The 23,973-nt window shown below is 34.3% G+C and overlaps 1 protein-coding gene across 2 annotated transcripts in view; it reads right to left on the bottom strand.

Annotated features, from left to right (window-relative positions):
* LOC150105446 (pyridoxine/pyridoxamine 5'-phosphate oxidase-like) overlaps nucleotides 1–23,973 on the bottom strand; it is a 145,843-nt gene that overhangs the window by 85,971 nt on the left and 35,899 nt on the right. For both annotated transcript variants that reach the window (XM_090394823.1, XM_090394822.1), the window contains exons 3-4: nucleotides 15,095–15,194; nucleotides 5,973–6,026 (exon numbers count right to left, since the gene is read on the bottom strand). In XM_090394823.1, coding sequence (XP_090250949.1) covers nucleotides 5,973–6,026; nucleotides 15,095–15,194 — 154 coding nt within the window. The remainder of the gene's footprint in view (nucleotides 1–5,972; nucleotides 6,027–15,094; nucleotides 15,195–23,973) is intronic.

The following is a 23,973-nucleotide window of genomic DNA, read 5'->3' on the forward strand; positions in this document are numbered from 1 at the left end:
GGGATACAATACTGTAGACACCAAGATGATCAAGACAGTGCAGTGGATCTTTAGGTGAGCAGATAAGGGTAGTAATTTTTGGCATGGCCTGAAGGAGGTCTGTATGTTATATCTTTTAAAGATGCAATTTTTTCTGTTTTTACTGAGACCATCAGCAAGATTCTACTGCTGCACCCATGGAGGCACTGGTTAGGATTATAGGAGCCACTCTTTTGAAATCAGTCTAAGTTTGCCTTCCTACTGGTGAGCCTGGATGCAGGTGATTAGTTTTTCTTTGTGCCAATGAAGATGCCTTGGTGACCAAGATGAAATATTGGCTTATGATCTAATTAGCTAAATAAATTTAGTTAAATATTACTTTTAGATGCGTCTTTTCCATTAAGCATCAACATGACCAATGTCTAGGCATCCATTCCAGATTAGATAAAAGGAAGATAGGGCATTATTCATTTTCCAGTTAGAATATGAAATGTTTCTAAGACTACCTACTCATGTTCTATAGCAAATATATTTGAACTCTGATGATGCTGGATTTTGAAATCCAGCAAAATATTATCAACTTAAATAATATCTTTTGTTACTCTGGTATTGCTATACTACGAGGAAGAAACACATTCACTAACATCTAAAACTTTTTCTTATGTCTAAAGAATGTTAGAAAGGAATATGTTTCTCTCATAGAATAGAATAGAAAAGTTTTTAAACTACTTCCTGCAGTTAAAAACATGAACTCTGTTGATGAATCTTCACTTGAAGATTTCAAGTGAAGATTCATAATTTTTAAGTTTAAAAATTGAAGCAGTTGCAAATGATAATGTGGAAGTGAGTGACCCATCTAACTCATGAATCAACTGCTTCAATTTTTAAACTTAGCAATGAAATACATATTCAACCTTACTCATTTTCTGATAATTAAGAAAAGAGATACTACTCAATCTTGACATAATAAAAGTTATAATAATCCTTATTCATTCAGCTTGTCATTTTAAAAAGTGAGTCTTTATTTCCTTGCAATTAATGAAATGCATGATAAATTATATTTTCAGAACTTTGTGAACAAGCTTTGTGAATCCAGAAATGGATAGATAGAAATATGATGCTCTATAGGAGAGAGAGGTTCTATGAAAGTCTTGTTTTGTGTAATTTACTTACTTTCTACAATAAAGTGACACAGATGAGTTGTATCAGGGAAACTGCTTAATTGTATCAGCGATTTCCCTGATACAATTGATGTAGTATCCTGTCAAAAGCATCTAATAGCATACCACATGAATTACACATTAGGTAAGTTGGAACAAATGAGGGATAGATGAGTAGAAAGACTTGTGTTGGCAGTTTATACCAATTTGTTTAATGGTATTTAAACACAAGAATAATAAGAAAAGGATATTTATTTAACTTATTTGTGATATTTTGCTGGTATTATATCCATTATCTTCAGAGCACAAAAACAGTTTGTCATCACAATACATGAACAGCAGCAATTTGGTTAACAATGGGTCCAGTTTAAAAAATTGTAGTGTATGACATGTGGAACTAGAGTCCTAATTGGTACTTCTCAGATTATAGATGGTCCTAATTGGCACCATCTATTGTTGGATAAGCAGAGAAAAAAAAAAAACAAGTATTAATTTGATCTTAAATGGAGCTTTTAAGATTAAATTAATACTTGTTTTTCTCTCTTTAACCAACAATAGATGGCACTAATTAGGAATCTAGTTCCTTGCCTATTACAATTTTTAAAACTGGCCCCACTTTTTAACTAATTGCTGCAGTTCATTAACTGTGACAAATTGTTTTCGTGCTCTGAAGATGCTGGATATAATGCCAGCAAAATATCAAAAAATAAGTTAAATAAATATCATTTTCTTATTATTCTTGTGTTGTGAATAATACCATTAAACAAATTAACATGAAATGGGGACAGATATAAAGCTGATGATGTAGACAAGACAGTGACTGATAGACAGCCAGTCTATCAGGGGAAAACAATAGTTAATAAAGATGAGACAGGATCCTGCAAGATGATTTGAGTGGAATGACAGTGTGGGCAATGAATGATGGCTGCCAGTGTAGTTTATGCACTTTTGGGCTGAAGAGATTGCAAGCTGGCATTATATTGATGGGATGAAATGGCACTGCAAAAATTAATGAGGATAGGTATTCGAGGATAACTCGGGAAAGGAAGTTGAAATTGCATACTGCAAAAATGGGTAAAAGAGTTCAAAGAAGCATTTTAAGGTTAAGAAGCACACTGACAAGATGATATAAAGAGGTTACTATTCCTCTTCATAAAGCTTAGATAAGTGTACATCTGGAATACTGTCCAGAGAATTTTGTTACCTGGGTTTCTTTGGTGAGGTAAAAGTAGTACAGGAAATTTAGAGGCAAGTGACCAATATGATGACTGGTCAGGTCCTTTTGAAGCTATAAAGTAAAGGTATGTGGATTACAATTAACTGATAGGTGGGAAAGAGATAATATGATGAAACCAATAAGTAAAATAACCTTTCATGGGTAGGAGCAACACACACAAAAAAAAAGCAACTAAAAGCGTTTTTACAGAATAGGTGCTAAAGAAATTTTTCAACAGATAACTGTAGACAATGGGATGGGAGAGTTGACCCTGGAGTTGTTGTAAGGATGTGAGGACTAGGTGTTCTATGCAGAGAATAGCAAATGAAGGGAATGGGTTGTTAGAAGGGAAGTGATATAACAGGATTTGGATGGGGGTATGTCCCTGATACAAAAATGTTAAAGGGTAAGATGGAATTGTCATCTGAGACAACAATTATTTTTTTATATATATGGCTCCCACTCATGAAAGATTTCTATAACCTACAGTACATTTGCACCATGGATGGGTAAAAATTTTTTTTTCTATTTTTATTAATTTTATATAATTTTTTTATTATTTTTTTACATAGTCCAGAAACTCTGTCCTAGAGATCAGACATAGAACTTTTTCAAGACTTCAAAGCCTCCAATAAGTGGGGTGGTAGTCCCACACTGGGTGATGAAATTCATCTCCCACCTAAAATACTAGATGTATCACATAACAAAAATTTAACTGCATATAATAATATACTGTGTATACAAATTTAACTAAAATATATGTTACTATACTAATGCATCCACTTTCTGAGATGCTAATTCTGCCAATTATGGAGCATCTGATTGTACTTGTTACTGGAGAGGAGATAGTAAGTATCTGTTGGTTTATCAGTTTAAACAGAGGCATAATAGTGTGGGCCTTCCATGGAAATGTCTGTGTAAAGATGACAGTATTTACTTTCTGAAAAAAAGTACACTTTTCTTTCATAAATATTCAAAGAATATTTCAACAAATTGAAATGTAAATAGACATTTTAAGAAAATTAATACAGTGAAAAATTTTACATTAGAAGCTTTATTTGTATTAAATTTTTGACCAAGTATCAAGAATGTGTCAATCACATAGGAATAAAGTAGTGGTCTGGTCCTAACTGTTCTGAAGTTCTAATGATGTCTTATCTATATATTTGATATATTTGAAAATTCTTCTACTTCATACAGCTCATTCAATATTAACTAGAATGAGCTGTATGAAGTAGAAGAATTTTCTTAGCTTCATCACCAGAGGTGACAAAGACAAGGTTATAATATATAACGACACATTCAAGGAGTCCAAAGACTCATCGAGGGAGGGCACCTACTTTACAGCTTTCCAACTCCACCACTCAATCCACCAACTATAGCAAACCGCAACTACCATCATCATCTACACCAAAACACCATCTACTGCCCACCACCACCACTAGCATTTACACAGACAATCACAAACATTCATGCCCACAGTGGGATTTGAACCCACAGCCTTTTGGCTGGTGAATGGATACATTAATCACTCGGCCAACAAAAGAGAATTATTATAGAAAGATTTATTAATTATTTACTTAATAGTTACCTAAAAACTATAGGTAACTATTTTACCTATAGGCTTCACTTCTTCTGAACTCACTATTAGCCAGATTAATAAACTCAATAATCTCATAGATAATGTCTCTAGATGGGATCATGATTTAAAGAAAAGACTTACATATTTTAATAACCCCCACCCAAACACAAGGTTATATAGTCTTCCCAAGATCAAGAAATCTGATGTATTCCTTTCAAACTGGTTGTATTAGTTGTCCCACTTACAAACCATCTCTCAACTTTATTTTCCATTTTCATAAGGAGGGATTTCTGCTTCTCATATTAAAACATCTGCATCTAACACTCTCGACTTTAGAAACAAATTTGCAATCTTCATTTGAGTCTGTCTGAATTGACCTAGATGAGTCTTTGACTCCATGAGGTCTTAGGGTAATAATCTTATAATGGATTATGTTTAACAATCCTTTCAATCACTTCAAAACTGATATAAAAATCATAAATTTCTTGCTGTTTTTTTATTCTGTTAACTTTTAACTAAAAGAAAGCACCACAGCTTGCTCTAAAATTGAAATTTTAACTAAAATAAACATTTTGGTCTTTTTAATATGACTATTTTTTGATAATGAGAAAGGGTTTTCTTCTGGCCATAAAAATGGCCTTTGAGGTAATATTTATTTGCTGTAAGAGAATTGGATTGAATAGCATTTTAAAAAGGCTTAGCAAAGGATTTTTTATTTGTTTGTAAAACACTGATAAATTGTTTGTTTCAAAGTATCCATTCTTATTATTTTAACTTATTGATATTGTTGTCATTACCAATGATATCATATTAGTTTCACTTCTAGATTTAGTTGTGATGCGAATATATACTATAAACAGTACAGATTATCTTGAAAACATCTGCAAAAAAAATGTGATGTTACTAGAGAAAAAGTAACATGTGATCTGTTACGATAAACTTCTGTTCTAGAGTATGATAACTAAGGTTTCACTTTGGTCAATGTTTGCATCATTATTATACAGTTGGAATAAGTTAAAATTAAATGTGTAATAAAATTAGTTTAATCCTTTATCCAAGTGTGAGCAAACAACGTTTGCACCTGAAAGTATCTTCAGGATTGGGGTAAGGTGGTACAACACCAGAACAACTCATTGCAAAGGTGGAGCAAGCTACCAACACTCCTGTCTCAGTATCTCCTATAATGCAAAACACATCTCCTTGCGGATATGTCTAATGTTATGCATTAAGGGAAGGGCCACTACCCAGACTAGTTTCAACCTTTATTGAGGTCTCTTCAGCAGGAGCCAGGCCCAAGTCAAGATACCAAGGCAGAAGCATTAGCAGGTCATCTCTACCTATAGGAGTTGCCAAATGGTGTGCCACCCTTTTTTAATAAATTACTCTGGATTTAGAGAAAGATGTTGAAAGTTTATTTTTCACTTGGTTAGAGTATAATAAAATTAGTTTAATCCTTTATCCAAGTGTGAGCAAACAAAGTTTGCACCTGAAAGTATCTTCAGGACTGGGGCAAGGTTTCTTCATCAATAAAATTAAATGTGTTTATGTCATATTTCTTTATTCACACTGGTTCCTTTTACTGAACAAAAAGCAAGAAATTTATGATTTTTTTTTCCCTCCAATTTTGATGCATTGTTAACATAACCCTATTATAAATAGCTTGGATAAAGTTATGCTGTTCACCAACATTCCTTTATTCCTATAGATACTAATGAATTATCAAGCAAGACTTTCCTTCCGATATCGTTAAACTTTTTTGATTTTATAATCAGATAGATATTTTACAATTCAGAATAAACTGTATCAACAAACTGGAAATGGTAAGTCCCTACATTTGCTAATGACTATATGGGTCACTTCAAACATTAATAATATGAATTACTTTTAGCCCCCCCCCCAACCCTCCTCATCTATTCCAACTTAGCTATCCAGTTAAGCATAAACTGAACTCATGACAAATGAGTCATCACTCAAATTCATCATGATACAAAACACATTCATAAAAAATAAACAATAAATAAAGAAAATTGCTTACCTGTCGACTTAAAGCCTCCCAGAAAAATAGAAGGGCTGCATTTGGGTTTTCTGACTTAAAAAAGAAAACACTATTTTTACAGATTCAGTTTAAAGAATGTACAAAGAAATTAGTAACAAATCTTCAATTGACATCAAATTTTAAAAAAATGATTTTAATAGTTCACTTCAAAACTGATATAAAAATCATAAATTTCTTGCTGTTTTTTTATTCTGTTAACTTTTAACTAAAAGAAAGCACCACAGCTTGCTCTAAAATTGAAATTTTAACTAAAATAAACATTTTGGTCTTTTTAATATGACTATTTTTTGATAATGAGAAAGGGTTTGGGACAGGTGGTCCACAGGCAGACTTAAATTAATGAAATAAATATATATTTTTAATTATCCAAACAAAACAAATTAAAATTAAATAAGTAAAAATTACTGAAATCAAATGGATACTTAAAAAAACCAACAAATAGCATCAGAATGTTCAAAAGTGGAAGCAATAAAATTATATTGTTGTTCACTTCACCCATCTTTTATTATTCGTCATTCTGCTGCTAAATTTGTAGCAGCAGAATTACAAATAATAAAAGAGGGGTGAAGTGAACAACAATATAGTTTTAGTGCTTCCACCTTCCCTTGCTGTTTTGTCAGATTTGAAGTGCACATGTATTATCCACATTTCAACCAATTTCTTGTTGTTTATTGATTTTTATTACTGAAGGTTTCCCTCCAACCAAGGCTCAGTATATCTTCAGCAGTGTTAAGTGACACTTGGACAAAGTGTATCGTGAGTTAACCCCAGTATTTATATACTTTTCAGAAATGTCTTTTTAATAATGGAAAAGTGGCTTAGAACTAGTACTTTGAAAAGAAGAGCAAATGAAACAGGTGATGCTAATCCTAATTATGATACACGAGTTGTAACGGCGAGCAAATCTGATACCATTAAAGTAGAAGAAACAAGCAGTTCAAAGAAAAAATACAGTAGGAAATATAACAATTCATATTTGGAATTCGGGTTTACTTGGTGTGGAGATGAAAGTGAACAGAAACCTCAATGTATTTTGTGTTATGAAGTGTTGTCGAACAAGTGCATGAAACCTGCGAAACTCCAACGACATTTAGAAACTAAATTGTGATGTGAAAAATAAGCCAATTCAGCGATGCTTAGGGACATTAAATCATGGGAAAGATATAGTTTCATCCACGGGTTCCATTAATGGCAAGGCACTGGAAGCATCCTATCACTTAAGTTTGTGCATAAAGAAAACAGGGAAACCTCATTCTATCGGGGAAAATTTGCTACTTCTAGCTATAAAACATGTGGTAACAAATATGTTTGGCAACAAGTTACTAAAAGATGTTAATTTGATTCCTCTTTCAAATGACACTGCCGGTTGCAGAATTAAGGTGACGTAGAATCTCAGTTAATCAAAAGAGTTCAGAAGAGCCCTTATTATGAGTTACAAATAGACGAGACTACTGATGTTACAACTGATGTGCAGTTAATATGCTACATAAGATATGCACATGATAACAACATTGATGATGATATTCTGTTTTGTAGAACTTTGCCATCCCGAACAACTGGAGAATAAATATTTCACACTCTCAATAATTACATAATACACAAAGGGATCCAAGAAGGAAAAATGTATAGGCTTCTGTTCGGATGGAGCTCGAGCCCTTACAGGCAGGCACAGTGGGGTTGTTTCTATGGTCAAGGAAGTAGCTCCAGATATGAATTGGGTACATTGTTTCATACATAGGGGAGTTAGCCTCCAAAGGAATGCCACCAGAATTTAAAACTGTGCTATACAACGCTGTAAAACTAGTTAATTTTATTAAAGCATGACTGTTAAATAAAGGTTGTTTTCAGTACTCTGTGATGAAATGGACAATGAATATATACAACTTTTGCTTCATTCTCAAATTCGCTGGCTTTCCAGGGGCAAAGTACTAACAAGTTTATTTCAATTAAGGCACGAAGTTTTATTGTTTGTAAATGAACGTAACTCTGATTTTGCATCACTCCTTGTTGACGAAGCATAGTTATAAACACTCTCCTATCTTTCAGACATTTTTTCGAAATTAAATGAACTAAATCTCTCCCTTCGGGGGAAATTCTTTAACTGTTCTTGATGCCTACGACAAAATAAAGGCATTCGAGAAAAAACTGGTTTAATGGATTAATTATGTAAAAGACAGACAATTTGCACCCTTTCCAACATTGGAATCCTTTTTAGCGGAAAATGATATTTTTGTTGATTCTGAGTTTCTGGAAAGGGTTTGTGACCACCTCAAAAATCTGAAACGGAATTTTGAAACATATTTTCCGAATAACTTTTATAAGAAATTTCTGTGGGTTTGCGATCCAGCGATCCATTTCAGGCTTGCAGTCACGAGAACGACCTTTCACTATCAAAAAATGAACAGTTAATTGAGCTTTCAAGTGACAGTGGACTTAAAATGCAATTCAATGATCTTGGTTTGGTTCAATTTTGGATCTCGCCTTCGGTGAGAAGTGAATTTCCCAAATTATTTGAAGCAGCATTGAAAATTGTCATGCAGTTTTCTACAACCTATCTTTGTGAGAAAGGATTTTCATTGCTCCTCAAATAAAAACAAAATACAGAAATCGTCTTAGTGTGTGTGCCAATCTTTGACTGAAGTTGACCAATATTGAGCCAGATATCCAGCAACTCTGCAAGGGCCAAGAAGCTCAACCATCTCATTAAAAGTAACTAGTAACATAATTATATCATATTATTTATTTGTTTAATAAAAATTACAACTTTGTTCAATGATGATACACTTTTAATTGTTTATTTCTAATTTAATTAATTATGTTTCCATATGTATTCAAAACATGCTTTTAGATTTATTATGTTATAAATGGCAAAGTTTTTCTGAAATGTTGGTAATTCCTATATAGGTTTTAAAAAAATTACAAAAAGTCAAAACGACGTATAGGGAAATAAATTAAAAGCCCTATGTTTATTTTTGAAGTAAAACTTTAATTCCAACATTCTAAAATGTTATGTTTCTTGCTTTCTGTAACGATTTTGTAACGTGATGTAAGGGTAATACTCCCCATAACCAGTACAAAGATTAGTAAAAAATGTCTTTTCTGCTCCACCTCCACCCTTCCCTGATGATGACCAACCTATGATAATGAGATCTATTCCTGCCCTTCAAATATACCAGCCTGTCTGCATCCAGGAGATCAAAGTAGTTCTTCCATCCAATTCTCTGCCTCTGGACCTGATGGCATTCCTGTGGTTAGGCTTCAGAAGATGCCGTTGAAGATTCTTCGAGACTTATTGGGCATTCTCCTTTCTAGTAAAGCAATACCACCATACCTAAACGCTTCAAGAACTATCTTCATTCCAAAGAAAGAAACTTCAAGCTGTGCATAGACTTTAGACCTAATACCATCTCCCGTGTAATACTTAGACTCTATCATAAAATCTAAGTCAAACGACTTCAACAACATATACAGCATGATTATAGACAGAGCTTTTGTCCCTTTGGACGGTTGTTCCAAGAATATATATCTTCTTCCTTCTCTTCTCTCTGATTCCTGACACTGCCTTAAGCCTCTGTATATGCGTCACTGGACCTCCAAAAGGCCTTTGATAGCGTCTCCCTTCCTGCTCTCCTTCGAGCGCTGTCTATTGGTGGATGTCCAGAAGCCTTTCTTTCCTATATTATGGAGCTATACTTGGGTAGCTCCATCACTATCACTACAGGGTCCTGTGCGACTTCTATTCCTGAAGTCCAGGGTATTTGCCAGGGTGATCCTCTATCTCTCCCCTTTTCTTTAACTGTGTCACAGACGAGTTTCTTCACTCTCTTCCTATAGGTGCTTCTTCCTTTAATGCCATGACTTTTGCAGACGATTCTTATTCTCATAGCCTCTACTAAGTAGGCTTGCAGGGGAACTCCTTGACCGGGCAGTTGACTTTTTCTCTGTTCAAGGCCTTTCTATTAATGTAGAGAAGTCCTGCTTTTTAGCTCTTGTCCCTCTGGTCGTGACAAGAAGCTTAAGGTCGAGACTATAGAGTTTTCCCTGCACGGGAGGCCATTGCATGCTTTGACAATCTTGGAAGAGTGGAGATAACTCTGTATCATGTTCACCCCAAAGGGAAGGTCTTCTGTCCCTTCTGTCCTAGAAGCTGGGATCGCTTCTTTGAGGAAAGCTCCTCTCAAGCCCCAGCAAAGACTGTTTCTTCATTCCCACTATCTCCTACCTCGCTTTTACCACAAGCTGGTGCTTGGTAGGACATATATCTCGGTACTGTCGTGAATGGACATGGCTATCTGTTCAGCCATGAGATCATGGCTCTGACTGCCGCCTGACACCCCCTACTGCATATTTCCACGCGAGGGTGAAGGATGGTGGGCTCAGGGTTCCATCACTTAGATGGCTGATCCCACACCTGCGGCTGTCAAGAATCGCAAAGTTAGAACTATCTTTTTCCCCTATAGAAAGGCTTTCTATAGCCCATTAATACAAGAAGACTTTAAGTGGGTTAAAGGCTGGTCCCATTATCAAGGTACCTTAATTGAGTCAGCACCCACAGAACACAAGAGATGGGCATCTCTGCTGCACTTTCTGTAGAGGATGCTCTTTAAAAGAGTCATACCACTGATGCCTCCCCAGTATGATCGGGTAAGGGATGGCACTAGACTCCTCCCCGGATTCGAGTATATTGACCTTATCACGATAAGGATCAATGCCCTGCCCACTCGAGCCCACACAGCTCGATGGGGTAGTGACGACTCAAACTGTAGGGCTGCCTGCCACTACAATGAGACATTGTCTCATATAGCCCAGTGTTGCTTCTGCACCCATGGGGTCTGAGTGCTGAGGATTTGCTGTGGTCTCCATTCTAACAACCGCTTTAAGAACAAAGGTTTGGAGATCACAGTGGAACCACATTATAGGACCTCCGCAGGTTTGCATAAGCCAGACTTGGTGATTAAAAGAGATGGTGAAGTTTGGGTAGTTGATGCCCAGGTGGTGGGTACAGGGCACCCACTAGCCTATAGCCATAATAATAAGGTAAACTATTATAATAACCAAGATCTAGTTAGTAAGATATGGGAGGAGCATAGGACAACTCCGAGGTTTACTAGCGCCACCATCTCTTTACATGGAGTATGGAGCGCAGTTAGCTATAAGGACTTAAAACAGCTTGAGCTTATGCAGAAGGATATAAAAGTTCTTTCCTTGTGGTCCCTACAGGGCACACTGGTGGCATGGCATTGCCACCAGAGAATGACTACAATGAGAACTAGAACAGGCATAGGGTAAAACACTTGTAAAGCCTTAGGCCTATATCAAGTTTGGATGAGATGTAAGAGTAGTATAGCCCATAACCAGTACAAAGATTAATAAAAAAATAAATTTAAAATGACCAGTGGTGTACCTCAGGATTCAGTTCTTGGGCCATTATTGTTCAATCTATACATTAATGACATCAAGCAGGGGGTCTAACATCAGATGTGCAATTGTTTGTCAATGATGCGAAGATAGGCAAGGCAATCATGGATGCTACTGATATTCAGCACTTACAGAAAGGATCTGAATAGGCTGGAAATTTGGGCAAACGAAAATAGCTGTCAATTTAATGTTAGTAAATGTAAAGTTATGCACTTAGGCATGATTGGAGTTCCAGCAGCATATTATATTATACAAGAAACTGAGGAAGCAAGGGATCTTGGTGTATTGGTAGATAGGAATTTGAAGTACAAATGTCACATAGCAAAAGTTGCAAATACAGCTCAACTCAGAGGATAACTGCGATGTTGAAGAGAACCTTGACATGTAAGTATAAGGAAGTCATTTTGCCTCTTTATAAGACTTTGATAACACCAAGCTTGGATTATTGTGTGTAGATTTGGTCTCCCACATACTCACAATGAGGACAGATTGTATGTGGATTGAAAACTCTAGTTAACACGTTCGCTGCCAACTACGAGTATACTCGTAGTGGGTAAACCTGCTTCACAAGCCAGCTATGAGTATACTCGTATGATGCTTACCGCCGGGAACGAGATTATTGCAGTGACCTTGAAGAAGTGAAAATGCTTGGCTTGTGGGGCTAGCATCAAAACTGTGTATTCTCATAGACCGTATATGCTCTGTACAAGCCAACTACGAGTATACTCGTAGGACGCTATCCTCCGGTAACGAGATTATCGTACTGACCTTGAAGAAGTGAAATTGCTCAGCGTAGGGGAACAGACCATGCCGAAGTAGCGTGGCAGCAAACGTGTTAAGAGGAGAAAGAGGGGTGATATGATAAAGGTCTATAAACTTTTGAATGGGTGCTATAGGATATCATCTGATGAAATTTTTCATTATATGGAAGGTGGGGAGAGAACACGGGGGCATCCATGGAAGTTAAGTTTGCTCACAGTCAAGAAAGGGATAAGAGCTAGGTTTTTCTCCCAGAAAGCGGCGAGTGGAATAGTTTGCCTTTAGGAGTAGTGAGGGCATCCAGTGTGAATGAATTTAAGGGAAAGGTATGACAGCTGGTTTGGGTGATTTATAGCCCCCCCCCAACGAGTCCTTGCTTGATTCCCTGGAGGTCTCAGAAAATAATAATACTTTTTTACTGTGCATGTGTGAATGTTTAATTATTAACATAGGCTTTAGCTTTAAGATACCAGAAGCATTGGCACCTAACAGAAGAGTTAGCCTATCTTTAGCTGGCTTGAAGCCTGGCATGGTTTTCTCCTCTTTTGCAATGAATGTTCTTGATGGCATCTTCTTCCAGTACAGCCCTGTGTCATCTACATTAAAAATTTGAACTTTTGCATAGCCACTGTCATCAATGATCTTTGCTAAGTCCTGTGAAAATTTTTCTGCAGTGGTAGTATTTGCAACAGCTGTCTCTCCTTGCTCTTTGATGTTATATAGGTTTGACCTCTTCTTGAACCTATTAAACCATCCATGAATTGCTCCAAATTCAGCATCTTTTGCTTGCTCACCTCCTTAGCCTTCAATGTCAATGACAAGATTTTGGGCTTTATTTTGAATAATAGCCTGATTTAAGAGAACATGGTGAATAGTTTGATCATCTATCCAGACTGTTAAGAGTTTCTCCATATCAGCAACAAGGTTATCCCTTTCCCTAATTAGTGAAATTACTGGGGTAATCATATACAGCTATAATAAATATAACAGCTATAATAATACAACTCTCACTATAATAAACATTGCTATAACAATCTTTCAGTCATAATGTTATTATAAAGATAATTCACTATAGCAACCATTCACTTATAAGAAACTATTCCTGTAGTTTCTATAAGTCTGCTATTCTAAGAGTACTGTATTCTGAAAGGTCACCCATAAAAAAGGAGATCAAGATTGGAGTTATCTGACAGTATAGTATACTGATGAAAGCATATGACTTGCATCATAACCCGCTAGAACTTCTTTGGCCTATGTCAATTTACTCCTAGAGAGTTTTTGATAATCTGATGGTTCAAAGGTTTGAGTCTAGGGCCACTAATGGATTGATCTGCTTTGTGAAGGCACAAGCAGAGAATTTGGTTGCTGAAGACTACTTGAGTTCAGTGAAGTTCAAACACTCTTACAGTTTGGTGGGCAGAATATTAGATCCACATGTTTTTGAATTCTGAGGCCTAAGCTACAATAATGCAATCTAATCTATCTTGAGTGAATTACTTTAGGCTCAGAAGAGCATGTAGCCTTGATGCTATCCAGAAGATTTAGCTTAACATACAATCATTCTCTCTCTCACACACCCATATACACAAACTAATTGCTGCATAGCAACATTCTGCTTCTGTCTTATGTGTTTTCTACACAGGTATTTTCATGCACACTTTTACACCACCCTAATATTTGTTATGATCTATGCATGTGGGATCATGACCAGATGCTAATGAACATCCATATACAGTTCAGCTTCAAACTTTAAAAAAACATTTTTCGTTCCATTTAACTCTTTCTTTGGAACAGCCTTCTCCATGCTATTTTCCTAAGGACAGTCGCTTCCAGTTGTTCAAGAGAATCCTTCATCAACAGATTCCTTCTTAGTTCATAATCACCTTCCCACACAATGCACTCTTATGTTGCAGGTTTTGTGACCTCTTGTATGGAGATGTTAAAAAATAATAATAAAAAAATAAAAAAAGTAACTTTATTATAAACCTAATTTTGTTAATCAAAGTGTAATTAATCACATCTGAAGAATTTTTCAGAACTGCTGATGTGCCTGTTTCTGGCACATAAGCAGTTGTGAAAAAAATATTTCTCAGAAGAAAAATCTGCTACCATTGTATTAGTGTTATAAATGCTCCTCACATTCCAGATGGGATTCGAACCAATGTCTTCTAATCAAAAAGCACTGCTATTACCAAATGCACTATGGAAGTCCCAGCAATAATAAGAAAAACTTTGAAGATGCAGTCTATTGCCTTATATCATTCACAATGCTTTGAGTGAAACAATTCACTAAAACTGCTTCATCCTGGCCTCTCATGCTTAACCTCGAGTTTCAAATGCCAACTTGCTCTAATTTTATTACTATTATATAAAAAATGGGTGAAGATTTAAATTTACATTATTCACATTAAATTATTATTATTATGTGATACCTTCAAGGAGTCCAAAGACTCAGAGGGAGGGTACCCGCTCTACAACTCTCCACCACTGAAATCTACCAACCACAGCGAACCGCATCGTCTACACCAATCCATCTACTGCCTACCACTACCACTATTATTTTTACAGACAGTCACAAACATCCATGCCCATGGCAGGATTCAAACCCACAGCCTTTTGGTTGGAGAGCAGATATGCTGACCACTCAAGCCAACCAGGCCAGCAGAAGAGAATTATTATAAAAAGATTTACTTGATGCTTTGAAACTATTTTACTTATTGACTACTATAATTTACCTATAAATTATCTTAATAACATCATGTGTAACTAGAATCAAAATCAAATATGAAATAAATATAATTTTACTTGAATACTCAGCGTTTAGTATTTTGATCCTTTAATATAATGTCATCTGAATGTTGTTTTTTAAATTTTAATTAAAAAAAGTGTATAGGAATATAGAAAAATAATTAAATTAAACTAACCAATTCTTTTCCTTTTCTACTACTATAGTTGGTAAAGAACACAAAGCCATCTTTTCCATAACCTTTCAACAAAACATATCTTACTGATGGTTTTCCAGACCTAAATGAGAGCATCAAAAACACAGTTTTTATTTAAAGTGAAAAAACAACCAAAAAAAATTTTTTTTTTAAATTCCTCTACTAAATTAGTTTGCCTTCATGCAAAATGCTATAAAGATGATCAAAATAAAATGTAAATAAAGGCATTTTTTAATAATGCATTCCCATTGTGTAGGAATATACTGTTTTTTTTTTTTTATCTCCATTGTTTAAATCAAGTTCCATGTTTCAAAAATCAAGAAAATGTTCAAGCCTCATTGATCAAAAATATCTCGCTTGTACATGATTAAAAGAAGCCACTTCAAGATATGCATTCTATTATAGTTTGAGCAGCTATATGGAGTCCAAAAAAATCATCATGAGAGTCCAATACTAACATTTTTTTTCTTTGTTACTCACACAAATGAAAGGTTGTAAACTCATAATACATTACAGCAAAATCCAAGAATTTTTTTTCTTATTTATATTTTAGATATTTTTACACAGTCTGGAAACACTACTCTTGAGACCAAACAATGAACTTTTTCAAGCTACTGTAGGACTCCAATAAGCAGAGTGGCGGTCTTACACCAGGTGATGAAATTCGTCACCCTTTAGATTTATATAACCCATATATCTAAAGACATTCATATCCACATCAGGATTCAAATCTGTAGTCAGCTGGATGAAGAGATGGTTCAGCTAGTTCAAGAGTGTTAACCACTTGGTCAACCAAGATGGCAAATCAGCATAAGCATTTATATTATACCTATCAGACTTCTTTTGAATTCATTCATTGACACTCACTACTCACCGTGTCAACCCATTTCTCCCATTCATCATTCTCCAAACAAAGAATGTCATCTGCACACCCTCACTAACCACACCCCTTTCCAGAGGTAACCCCTTCTTTCTTCCTTCTTGTTGTGTACTGAAATATTTTTTCTTTTGCATGAATCCTATGAAACTCTTATTAACTTATGTTTCTATCATATCCCCTGTTTTCCACCTATCAATTAAACTTTGTAACCCATAAATCTTCAATACATCACCATAAGCAGCATTCCACTTCCTTATCCACAAGGAAACTCAGACAACAACCAGACATACAGAGAGTTTTCTCTCTCTCTTCCAGGCTATCTTATTTCCGGCTTTCCTCTTAAGTAGTTTATAATCTCTTCTGATTAATCTAAACACCTCCTCTAATGTATATTTGGGCCATCCTCCTCTTCTTTTCTCTGGTATTTTCCTTTCTAATAAGTTTATAATCCATTCGTCATGTTCTCCATACATGTCCTCCCAGGAATTCATCTTTCTTCCTATGACCGTCTTCTTCAATACTCGATTGTCTTATTCATGCAAGACATCTTCATTGTTTTTTTTATCTCTACAATTTTATCCTAGCAATATTCTCCAACAGTACATTTCAAATGCTTTAATTCTTTCCCAGTCTTCTGCTGCTATAGTCCAAGTCTCATAACCATATAAGAATATGCTCTAAACAAGCACTGTTTTTTAAAAATCTTTTCCATATGTCTTTACTTATCTTACTTGTAATAAATTATCTATTTTTTGACATAGCAATTCTTCTTTGTATTTGCAATTTATATCTTCCATCTTCTTGAACAGTTCTTCAAGATATATGAATGATTTTACCTGTCCAATGTTCTTACTTCTAATTACTATTTTATCCATCTTATTTTGTTCACTTGAATTATATTCATTATTTTAGCTTTTGCTGCATTTAAGCCCATAATCAGATAAAACATCAAGTATCTCCAATAATATCAGATTTAAATCCTGTTCATTCTCCGCTAATATAGCTATATCATACATATCTGCACTCCGCCTATAGTAACTCCATTCATTCCTCCTTTACTTAGTTTCACTGCATTCTGTCTATAAACAGGACGAAAAGTAAGGGCGACAATGCATGTCCTTATTTTTGTCTTACACTTTACTTCAGCGGTTGCTTCATTTTCCTGTATTCGTATATTTATTTTCTGGCTGATATTCAATTTTCTTAATTAGTCTTCCATCTCTCCAGTCTATTCCAATTTCCTTCATTATTTGAAAAAGCTTGTTCCACTTTTAGATCTATATAAACAATGGATGCGACTTTATTTACTTTAGTTCCACAGTCTATTACTGTTCTTAAAGTTGATATTGCTTCTCTAGTTCCTCTACCATTCTGATAACTAAACTGATCTAAATAACATTGAATATTTCATTTTATTCTATGCTTCAACTTATTTAGTACGATTTTTGAGGCATAATTGAGTAAACTTAAAATTCGATAAATTTTAGTCTGTTGCATTCCTTTTCTTGAGTACTGTTATTGTCATAATAAAAATCATATACTTCCTATCCCTCTTGGCAGATTAATCTAATCACTTTAAATAAGAATTCTTGTGTTATGTCTCCAAGAATATATTTAAATTTTAGAAGGTATTTCATCTGTTCCTACAGCTAAGTAATTCCAGTTAGGTAATTCATTAATCGTTCCTTTTAATTTCTTCATCCAGTATCTATTGTACAAGACTTTCTTTTTCAACTTCATTTTCTAGTTCAACGATAAGGAATATTTTTCTCTGTTATATAAGTCTTCAAAATATTCCTTCCATCTTTCTGCTATCTCTTTGTTATCAAGTAAGTAGTTTTCTTTTTTTATTTGATATCTGAGGCAATAATAAATGATACTGGGTTCAAGGCTGCACTGAGTGTTTAGCATATTTAGTGTTCATGTAAAATTAATAATTTTTTCTTTATTTTGTGTTTTTCTTTAGAAAATCAGTGTTTTATAGTATATTAGCGCATGTCTTTGCATTTTATAAAATTCAGCGTTTTTATAGCATTTTTAACTCAGATATTGCAATATTAAATACAGCTGTAAAATGATACCAAAAAATGCACAAGAAACAGAATGCTAACAAGAATAGTGATGTCATGAAATAGAAGGCATGCCCTGATAAAGAGGATACTGAAAATGATTTAGATTTGAAAACTGCACATTTAAAGCAGATTATTATGCAGACAATGTGGGAATTACAGAATGTCGAGTGGCATTTAAAGGAACATAGGGAGAATAAGAAAATTAAGCTGCAAAATAAGAACCAAGGCATGGAATCGGCAAAGTTAGTAAGTAACAAAAATCAGGCAGGTGAAGCTGATTGTAAAAAGAAGGATATTATTTGGTATGGCAACTATCATAAAACATGCCATTGATGAACAGGTTATAACTTCAAGTTTTCCCAGAGCAAAAATTAAAAATATAGCATATGCAACTGAAAAACAAAAAAGAAAAGCAAAAGAGATTGTAATTCTAGTAGGTACCAACAACTAGCAAGCTCAGTATGAGAGAGAATATGAAAGAAGTGAGAGAGATAGAGAGTGAAGAGTGAGAATGTGAAAATCATAAGTATATTACCATATACTACCTAGATATGATAAAAGTGAGTTAAGAAGAAGGCTATGATGGCAAATGATTCGATGCAAAGGATGTGTAGAATGAATGAATGAGAATTTCTGGATGTATGGAGTGAGTTTGAGGGAAGAATGGATAAGTGTAAGAGGAACAGCCTACACTTGAATGCATCTGGTATCAGGAGTCTGATTAATTAATTAGTAACAACTATTAATTGGTATGAGGCATAACACAAAGGGTCAGGAAAACTAAATTATGATGATATGAATGGTGAGAATCTGTGTGTAACAGAGACAATGTTATATAGCTATGCTAATGATTGGAAGGGGCATTATCATGGAAATGATTATCAGGAGAAAACGATTCTGCGTTCATCTGGTTTAGACCTATCAAGCACGTACAAGGATGTCTACTTAAGTAAGGAACTAGATGAGAACAGAGATCAACAAGTTTTCCAATTATGTCTCACAGGTAACTTATTATGTTTGTACATGAGTACTAGGAGTAAAAGAAACAAAGGAGTAGAGTTCGTTGTTCCCTTTGTAAATATGTTGGAACATTAGATTGCAGGCATTAGTGAGACCTGAATATAAGGGACAGACATACTAGCTGTTATCAAGTATAAAGGGTAGAGTGTTTTTAGCAAAGATAGTACAGGACAGGAGAGAAGGAGATGTACTGCTAATGATATTGGATGACGAATCAAGTCAGAGTTGAGGCCTATGATGGCAATACTAGTAAAGTTTTTCATGTGGAAGTGAGTTTGAAGCCATCTGGTGTGAGGTGGGGTCTTAACAAGTTCAAATACACAGTTGGCTGTTGTTACAAACCTAGTGATCAGTTCCTAGTGACAAAGAAATGTAACGTGAAATAAAGATGGGTGTAAAATGAGTGATCATATTGAGAGACTAATTATCTAAAAGCTGATTGAGTAGTAGTAAAATCTCATAAGAAAAATTAAACTGAATTTATTGAGCTGTTGCGAGACAACTTCCTCGAGCAGCATGTGACAGAAGGAACTCGTGGTCAAAGAGTGTTAAATCTAATTATAACGTCAGAGGGAGTTTCAGTTAAAGACAATTGTTGGATTGTACATCCTGGCTTTGAATACGCCATTTTGTTGGAAAGTTATTCGTATTTAAATTATCTGTTTCTTTTCTTATTTAATTGTTGGTTGATTACTGATCCAAATATAGAGAAATTTTATTACACTGCACCACCCTATATTCAGGTTAGTCTAAGTGAAATAGAGGAATCAACCTTCAACTACATTTATATAATCTTCTTTTACAGGCCGAGGTTACTAATATCATATACGCTTCCGCAAGGTTTGAATAAATTTTATGAGTGGTGCAATGAAGAAAAATCAGGCAAACAACAAATTGAATTCAATAAAATAAACATTTAATACAGGGTTATAAAACATGTACATTTAAGCATAATTTTCTATCCAAGATAATCTAATTGAACAATATTCAAAATGTCTCTGAGACACTAGTAGCCATTCTGTTTGGTTTAAAGATGAAAGTTAAAATTTACAGATCTTATTCTTCAACGTTTAAATACTATTATCACAACTTGTCTCAATTCAAAGAGATAATTCAATTCTTTTATACATCAACTTAGTTCAAATACTCATAACAAACATAATACATTAGGCATCAAACATTCAGCTGTCAATTCTATATTCTTCTGAATAATTGAAAATGGTTCACACAGTTCAATGTTCCAGAATTTTACAGTAATTATTCTTAAAGTAGAATTCTCTAATTCACTCTTAGTCAACAAACACTTAATTTAATTATGAGGCAGTTATCATTTCAAGGGGGAAACACTTTAAAGCTCCATACTTCGGCTATTTTTAGTAGAATATCACAGTTAATGTTAAGATATATCAGGCGGAGCTAACTTTTATTTCTTTATGCTGAAATATAAAAAGGACTGCTCTTATTGGGTTACACCTTTTACACATTGGATTCGCTATGGGAACACTTAAAATTATAGTTAACTATTACTTTGAAGTAACACTATTCAAAAGAAATCTTCGCTATAATAACTGAATTTATAGACACAGAGTTACACAAGTCTTGACACACTGCTTTTTAGTAATCTACTAATTCCTTATTTTCTTCTATGCATTAAATTTAGCTTTGCACTTATTCTTCCTCAAAACATTTGGAATTTGTCGTAATATTAGAATTCCGTAGAAATATTCTGAATTGCCTATTAATTCCCAGCCTTTCTTAGTAGATTTACAGTCTTTCCAAATCCCCTTACTGCCACCCATTACTTCGCTCCTTGCTGTCCTGAACACTTCTTCCCTTTACTTCCGTTTTCCAATCAAATATGCTTATTCTTTCCTGCCCAAAATCCGGGTCTAACCAGTTCAGCTTACATCCTACTGGCCTCTCTTCATACACATAGCCGTTCACATTCTAAGCATGTGCTTACTAAAAACAACTCAGTTCTCTGACTGTAACCAATCAAATGACATCAGCAGAATTCCACACATTTACATTCTCTCTTTCAGAAATAACAAATAAAAAAATAATCCGTAGTTCACATAAAATACATTTAAATATGATAAATAAAAATTCTTATAATATATATGCACAGTTTCTTATAATATTAACACAGGAATAAATAAAATAAATTGAATGACATTTTAACAGAGTCCTTTCATTACTAATACATATCCCAAAATTATATAATTAAACAATAATAAAAAAACTCAAAGTAATTATATGAATAATAATTTATAAGCAAGAGACTAACAACAAATGATATTTACAAGTCTTGCTTAAGTTATGGCAGATTATGTTAAATGTGAATGAAGTATTATAATTCCCAAATATCTTCATTCACAATTTAACAAAAGCCTAACCTTTTTCTAAAAAATTTTTCTTCTAAGAAAATTTTTCGCATGTCCTTTTAGTGGAGGATTTAAACCTTATATTTTCTTCTTGAGGTCTCAACACAGTGCTTAACTTACTAAAACTCAACTTGTACAAGGAAATAATTGTTCTTTGTACTTATTGTGAGGAAATGTCCTTTCAGAGTAGGAATCTTGTTCTCTGTCACTATAATTGAATCTTAGTTGTCTCATGACTGGTTGATTGGTTCTATTGGTGTTCCTCTTTTGATCACTCATTTCTTGCCAATTCTTTCTCCTTCCCCATATTTCCTTTATTCTTCTTCTGCCTTTCTTATTTTTCCAGTTCTGTCTTGCAAACTAGTCACCTTGACAAAATTAACCTTAACCGTTGGTTGATCTTTATTGTTAACTTCTGGTTTAGGTATGGATATTTGTTGCTGTGATGGCTTATCAGTGTTAAGTATGTTTCTGGCTGATAAGGCAGAACAGATTCTGTACTACTATCCTTCACAGTTGGTTCAGTTACAGATAATTGTACTTTATTTGAAGTATTTTTTTCATTAGCTATACAAAACCTTTTTTTCTGTCTCCTTGTTCCATCATATATATAATTGCTACTTCTTCTGATATTTCTTTTCCTGTTCATTAGGAATATTTCCTTTCAAAAAAATCACAGGAGAACTGATACCTTCATAAGAAATTTGTTCCTAATATGATGTGGGAGCTTATGTTAGGGGTTGAGGGGATAACGAGCAAATCTTGCAAAACACAGTTTAAATTCTGGTAGATAGATTCTTGTATGAACCTTTTCATAAGCTATGAAGCTTGAGTCTGAAAGAGTAGTAATTCTTACAGGTTCTCTCAGTTTGGCAATGTTCTTCCATAATTTGTGTTTTATACTTAGGAAATAGTCCTTTCTAATGGTTGAGGTACTGCATCCTGTATCCAATAAAATATCACACTTAGAGTCTAGGATTTCTCCTCTAATTCTCATCATTTGTTCATTAGATCTTTGGTGTTTCTGAATTCTATTATATCTTCTGTGAGGTATGTGTCCAAACTTTGAATCCCAGTTGTTGTTAGAGTAATTTCTTTTGTTATAAAAACAATTTCTAGCAAGATGTCCAACTTTATTGCAACTATAACATTTGTGAGGATCACTATGTCTCTCTCTGTCTGAGGTTGAGAGACAATGGGCATCTGTTGTTTAACATTTTGTAGTCCTTGTAACAACTTACTTAGATTTGCTAAAATGGGTTGATTTTGTCTTTCTACTTCTAGTTTGATTCTTTCATTAATCTTATCTGCTGTGGGGTTTTGGTTTTCTTTAGACTTTACAGTGATTGCTGTCAACTGTCTCATCACTTCATTAAGACTATCCATAACTGATTGTTTCAATTTCTTAACTTCCTGGTGAACTAAGCTTTGTACACCTTCCATCAACTTCTTGTTGGATTGTTCTTTATTCACAGTCATGTGATTAACACTAATAGGAACTTTCTCCCATATTCTTTCTTTTCTCCTCTTCTTCTTTATTCTTCCTTCCAACTTTAGACTGGTCCAAGGGATAATCAGTTTTATTCACAACATTTACAAGGCATACATCAGATGAGGGACAAAAGTCTCCAATCACCTATTCTCTTTCTTTGACAGTCTTAAAACATTCTCCTAAGGCGTTAATTCTCTTCTTGTAGGCAGTCTCTCTTAACTCTAATTTTACGTCTTGTCAAAACTGTTGGAATACAGCCCAATCTAAATGAGGTTTATCTTCATTAGACACATTTAAACTGTTGGAAAGAGTCAACATGCGATTGTAAAATCTGTGACACTTTCTTTATCCTTTTGTGTGGCTCTCTGTAGTTTCCATAAGTTGGGACCAATACTTCTTAATCTAGAATACTGTGAAATCAAAACATCCTTAAATTTCTGATACTCTAATGTTTCTTTAAGAATTGGGGATGAATATAAAAATGTTTTTGCCTTCCCAGTTAATTTACTTCTCAGCAATATTAATAATGGAAAGTCAGTCCAGTTAGCTACTTCCCTAAGCTTCTCAACAAAAGAAAAAAAGATAGTACATCATCTGATTCTTCTCCCGACAATTGAGGAAAGACCTGTTGGGGGGTTTACAGTACAGAAGAATTCACTATCTTCCATTCTCGTATTAGATGAAACAGCCATATTAATTTATCACATACAAAACTTAATTCTATAATCTCAATTCGAAAATAACTTCTTTCTTTGCCTGATTCTGGTTCACAACCTGCTCACTGTGATTCACTTAAATTTACTATTAAGGTTTTAAAGATCACTTCTACTTATACTATTACACAAAATTATTCAATTGCTTAATTTACACTAGTGAATTCACATCCTGCAGACTGTGCCATTTTGTTGGATCGTACATCATGGCTTTGAATCCACCATTTTGTTGGAACGTTATTCTTATTTAAATTATCCATTTTTTTTTCTTATTTAATTGTTGGTTGATTACTGATTCAA

The sequence above is a fragment of the Typopeltis vanoorti genome, chromosome 6, assembly GCF_054136105.1.
Source record: "Typopeltis vanoorti isolate ZY-2024b chromosome 6, IOZ_Tvanoo_1.0, whole genome shotgun sequence".
In the NCBI taxonomy this organism is placed as follows: Eukaryota; Metazoa; Arthropoda; class Arachnida; order Uropygi; family Thelyphonidae; genus Typopeltis; species Typopeltis vanoorti.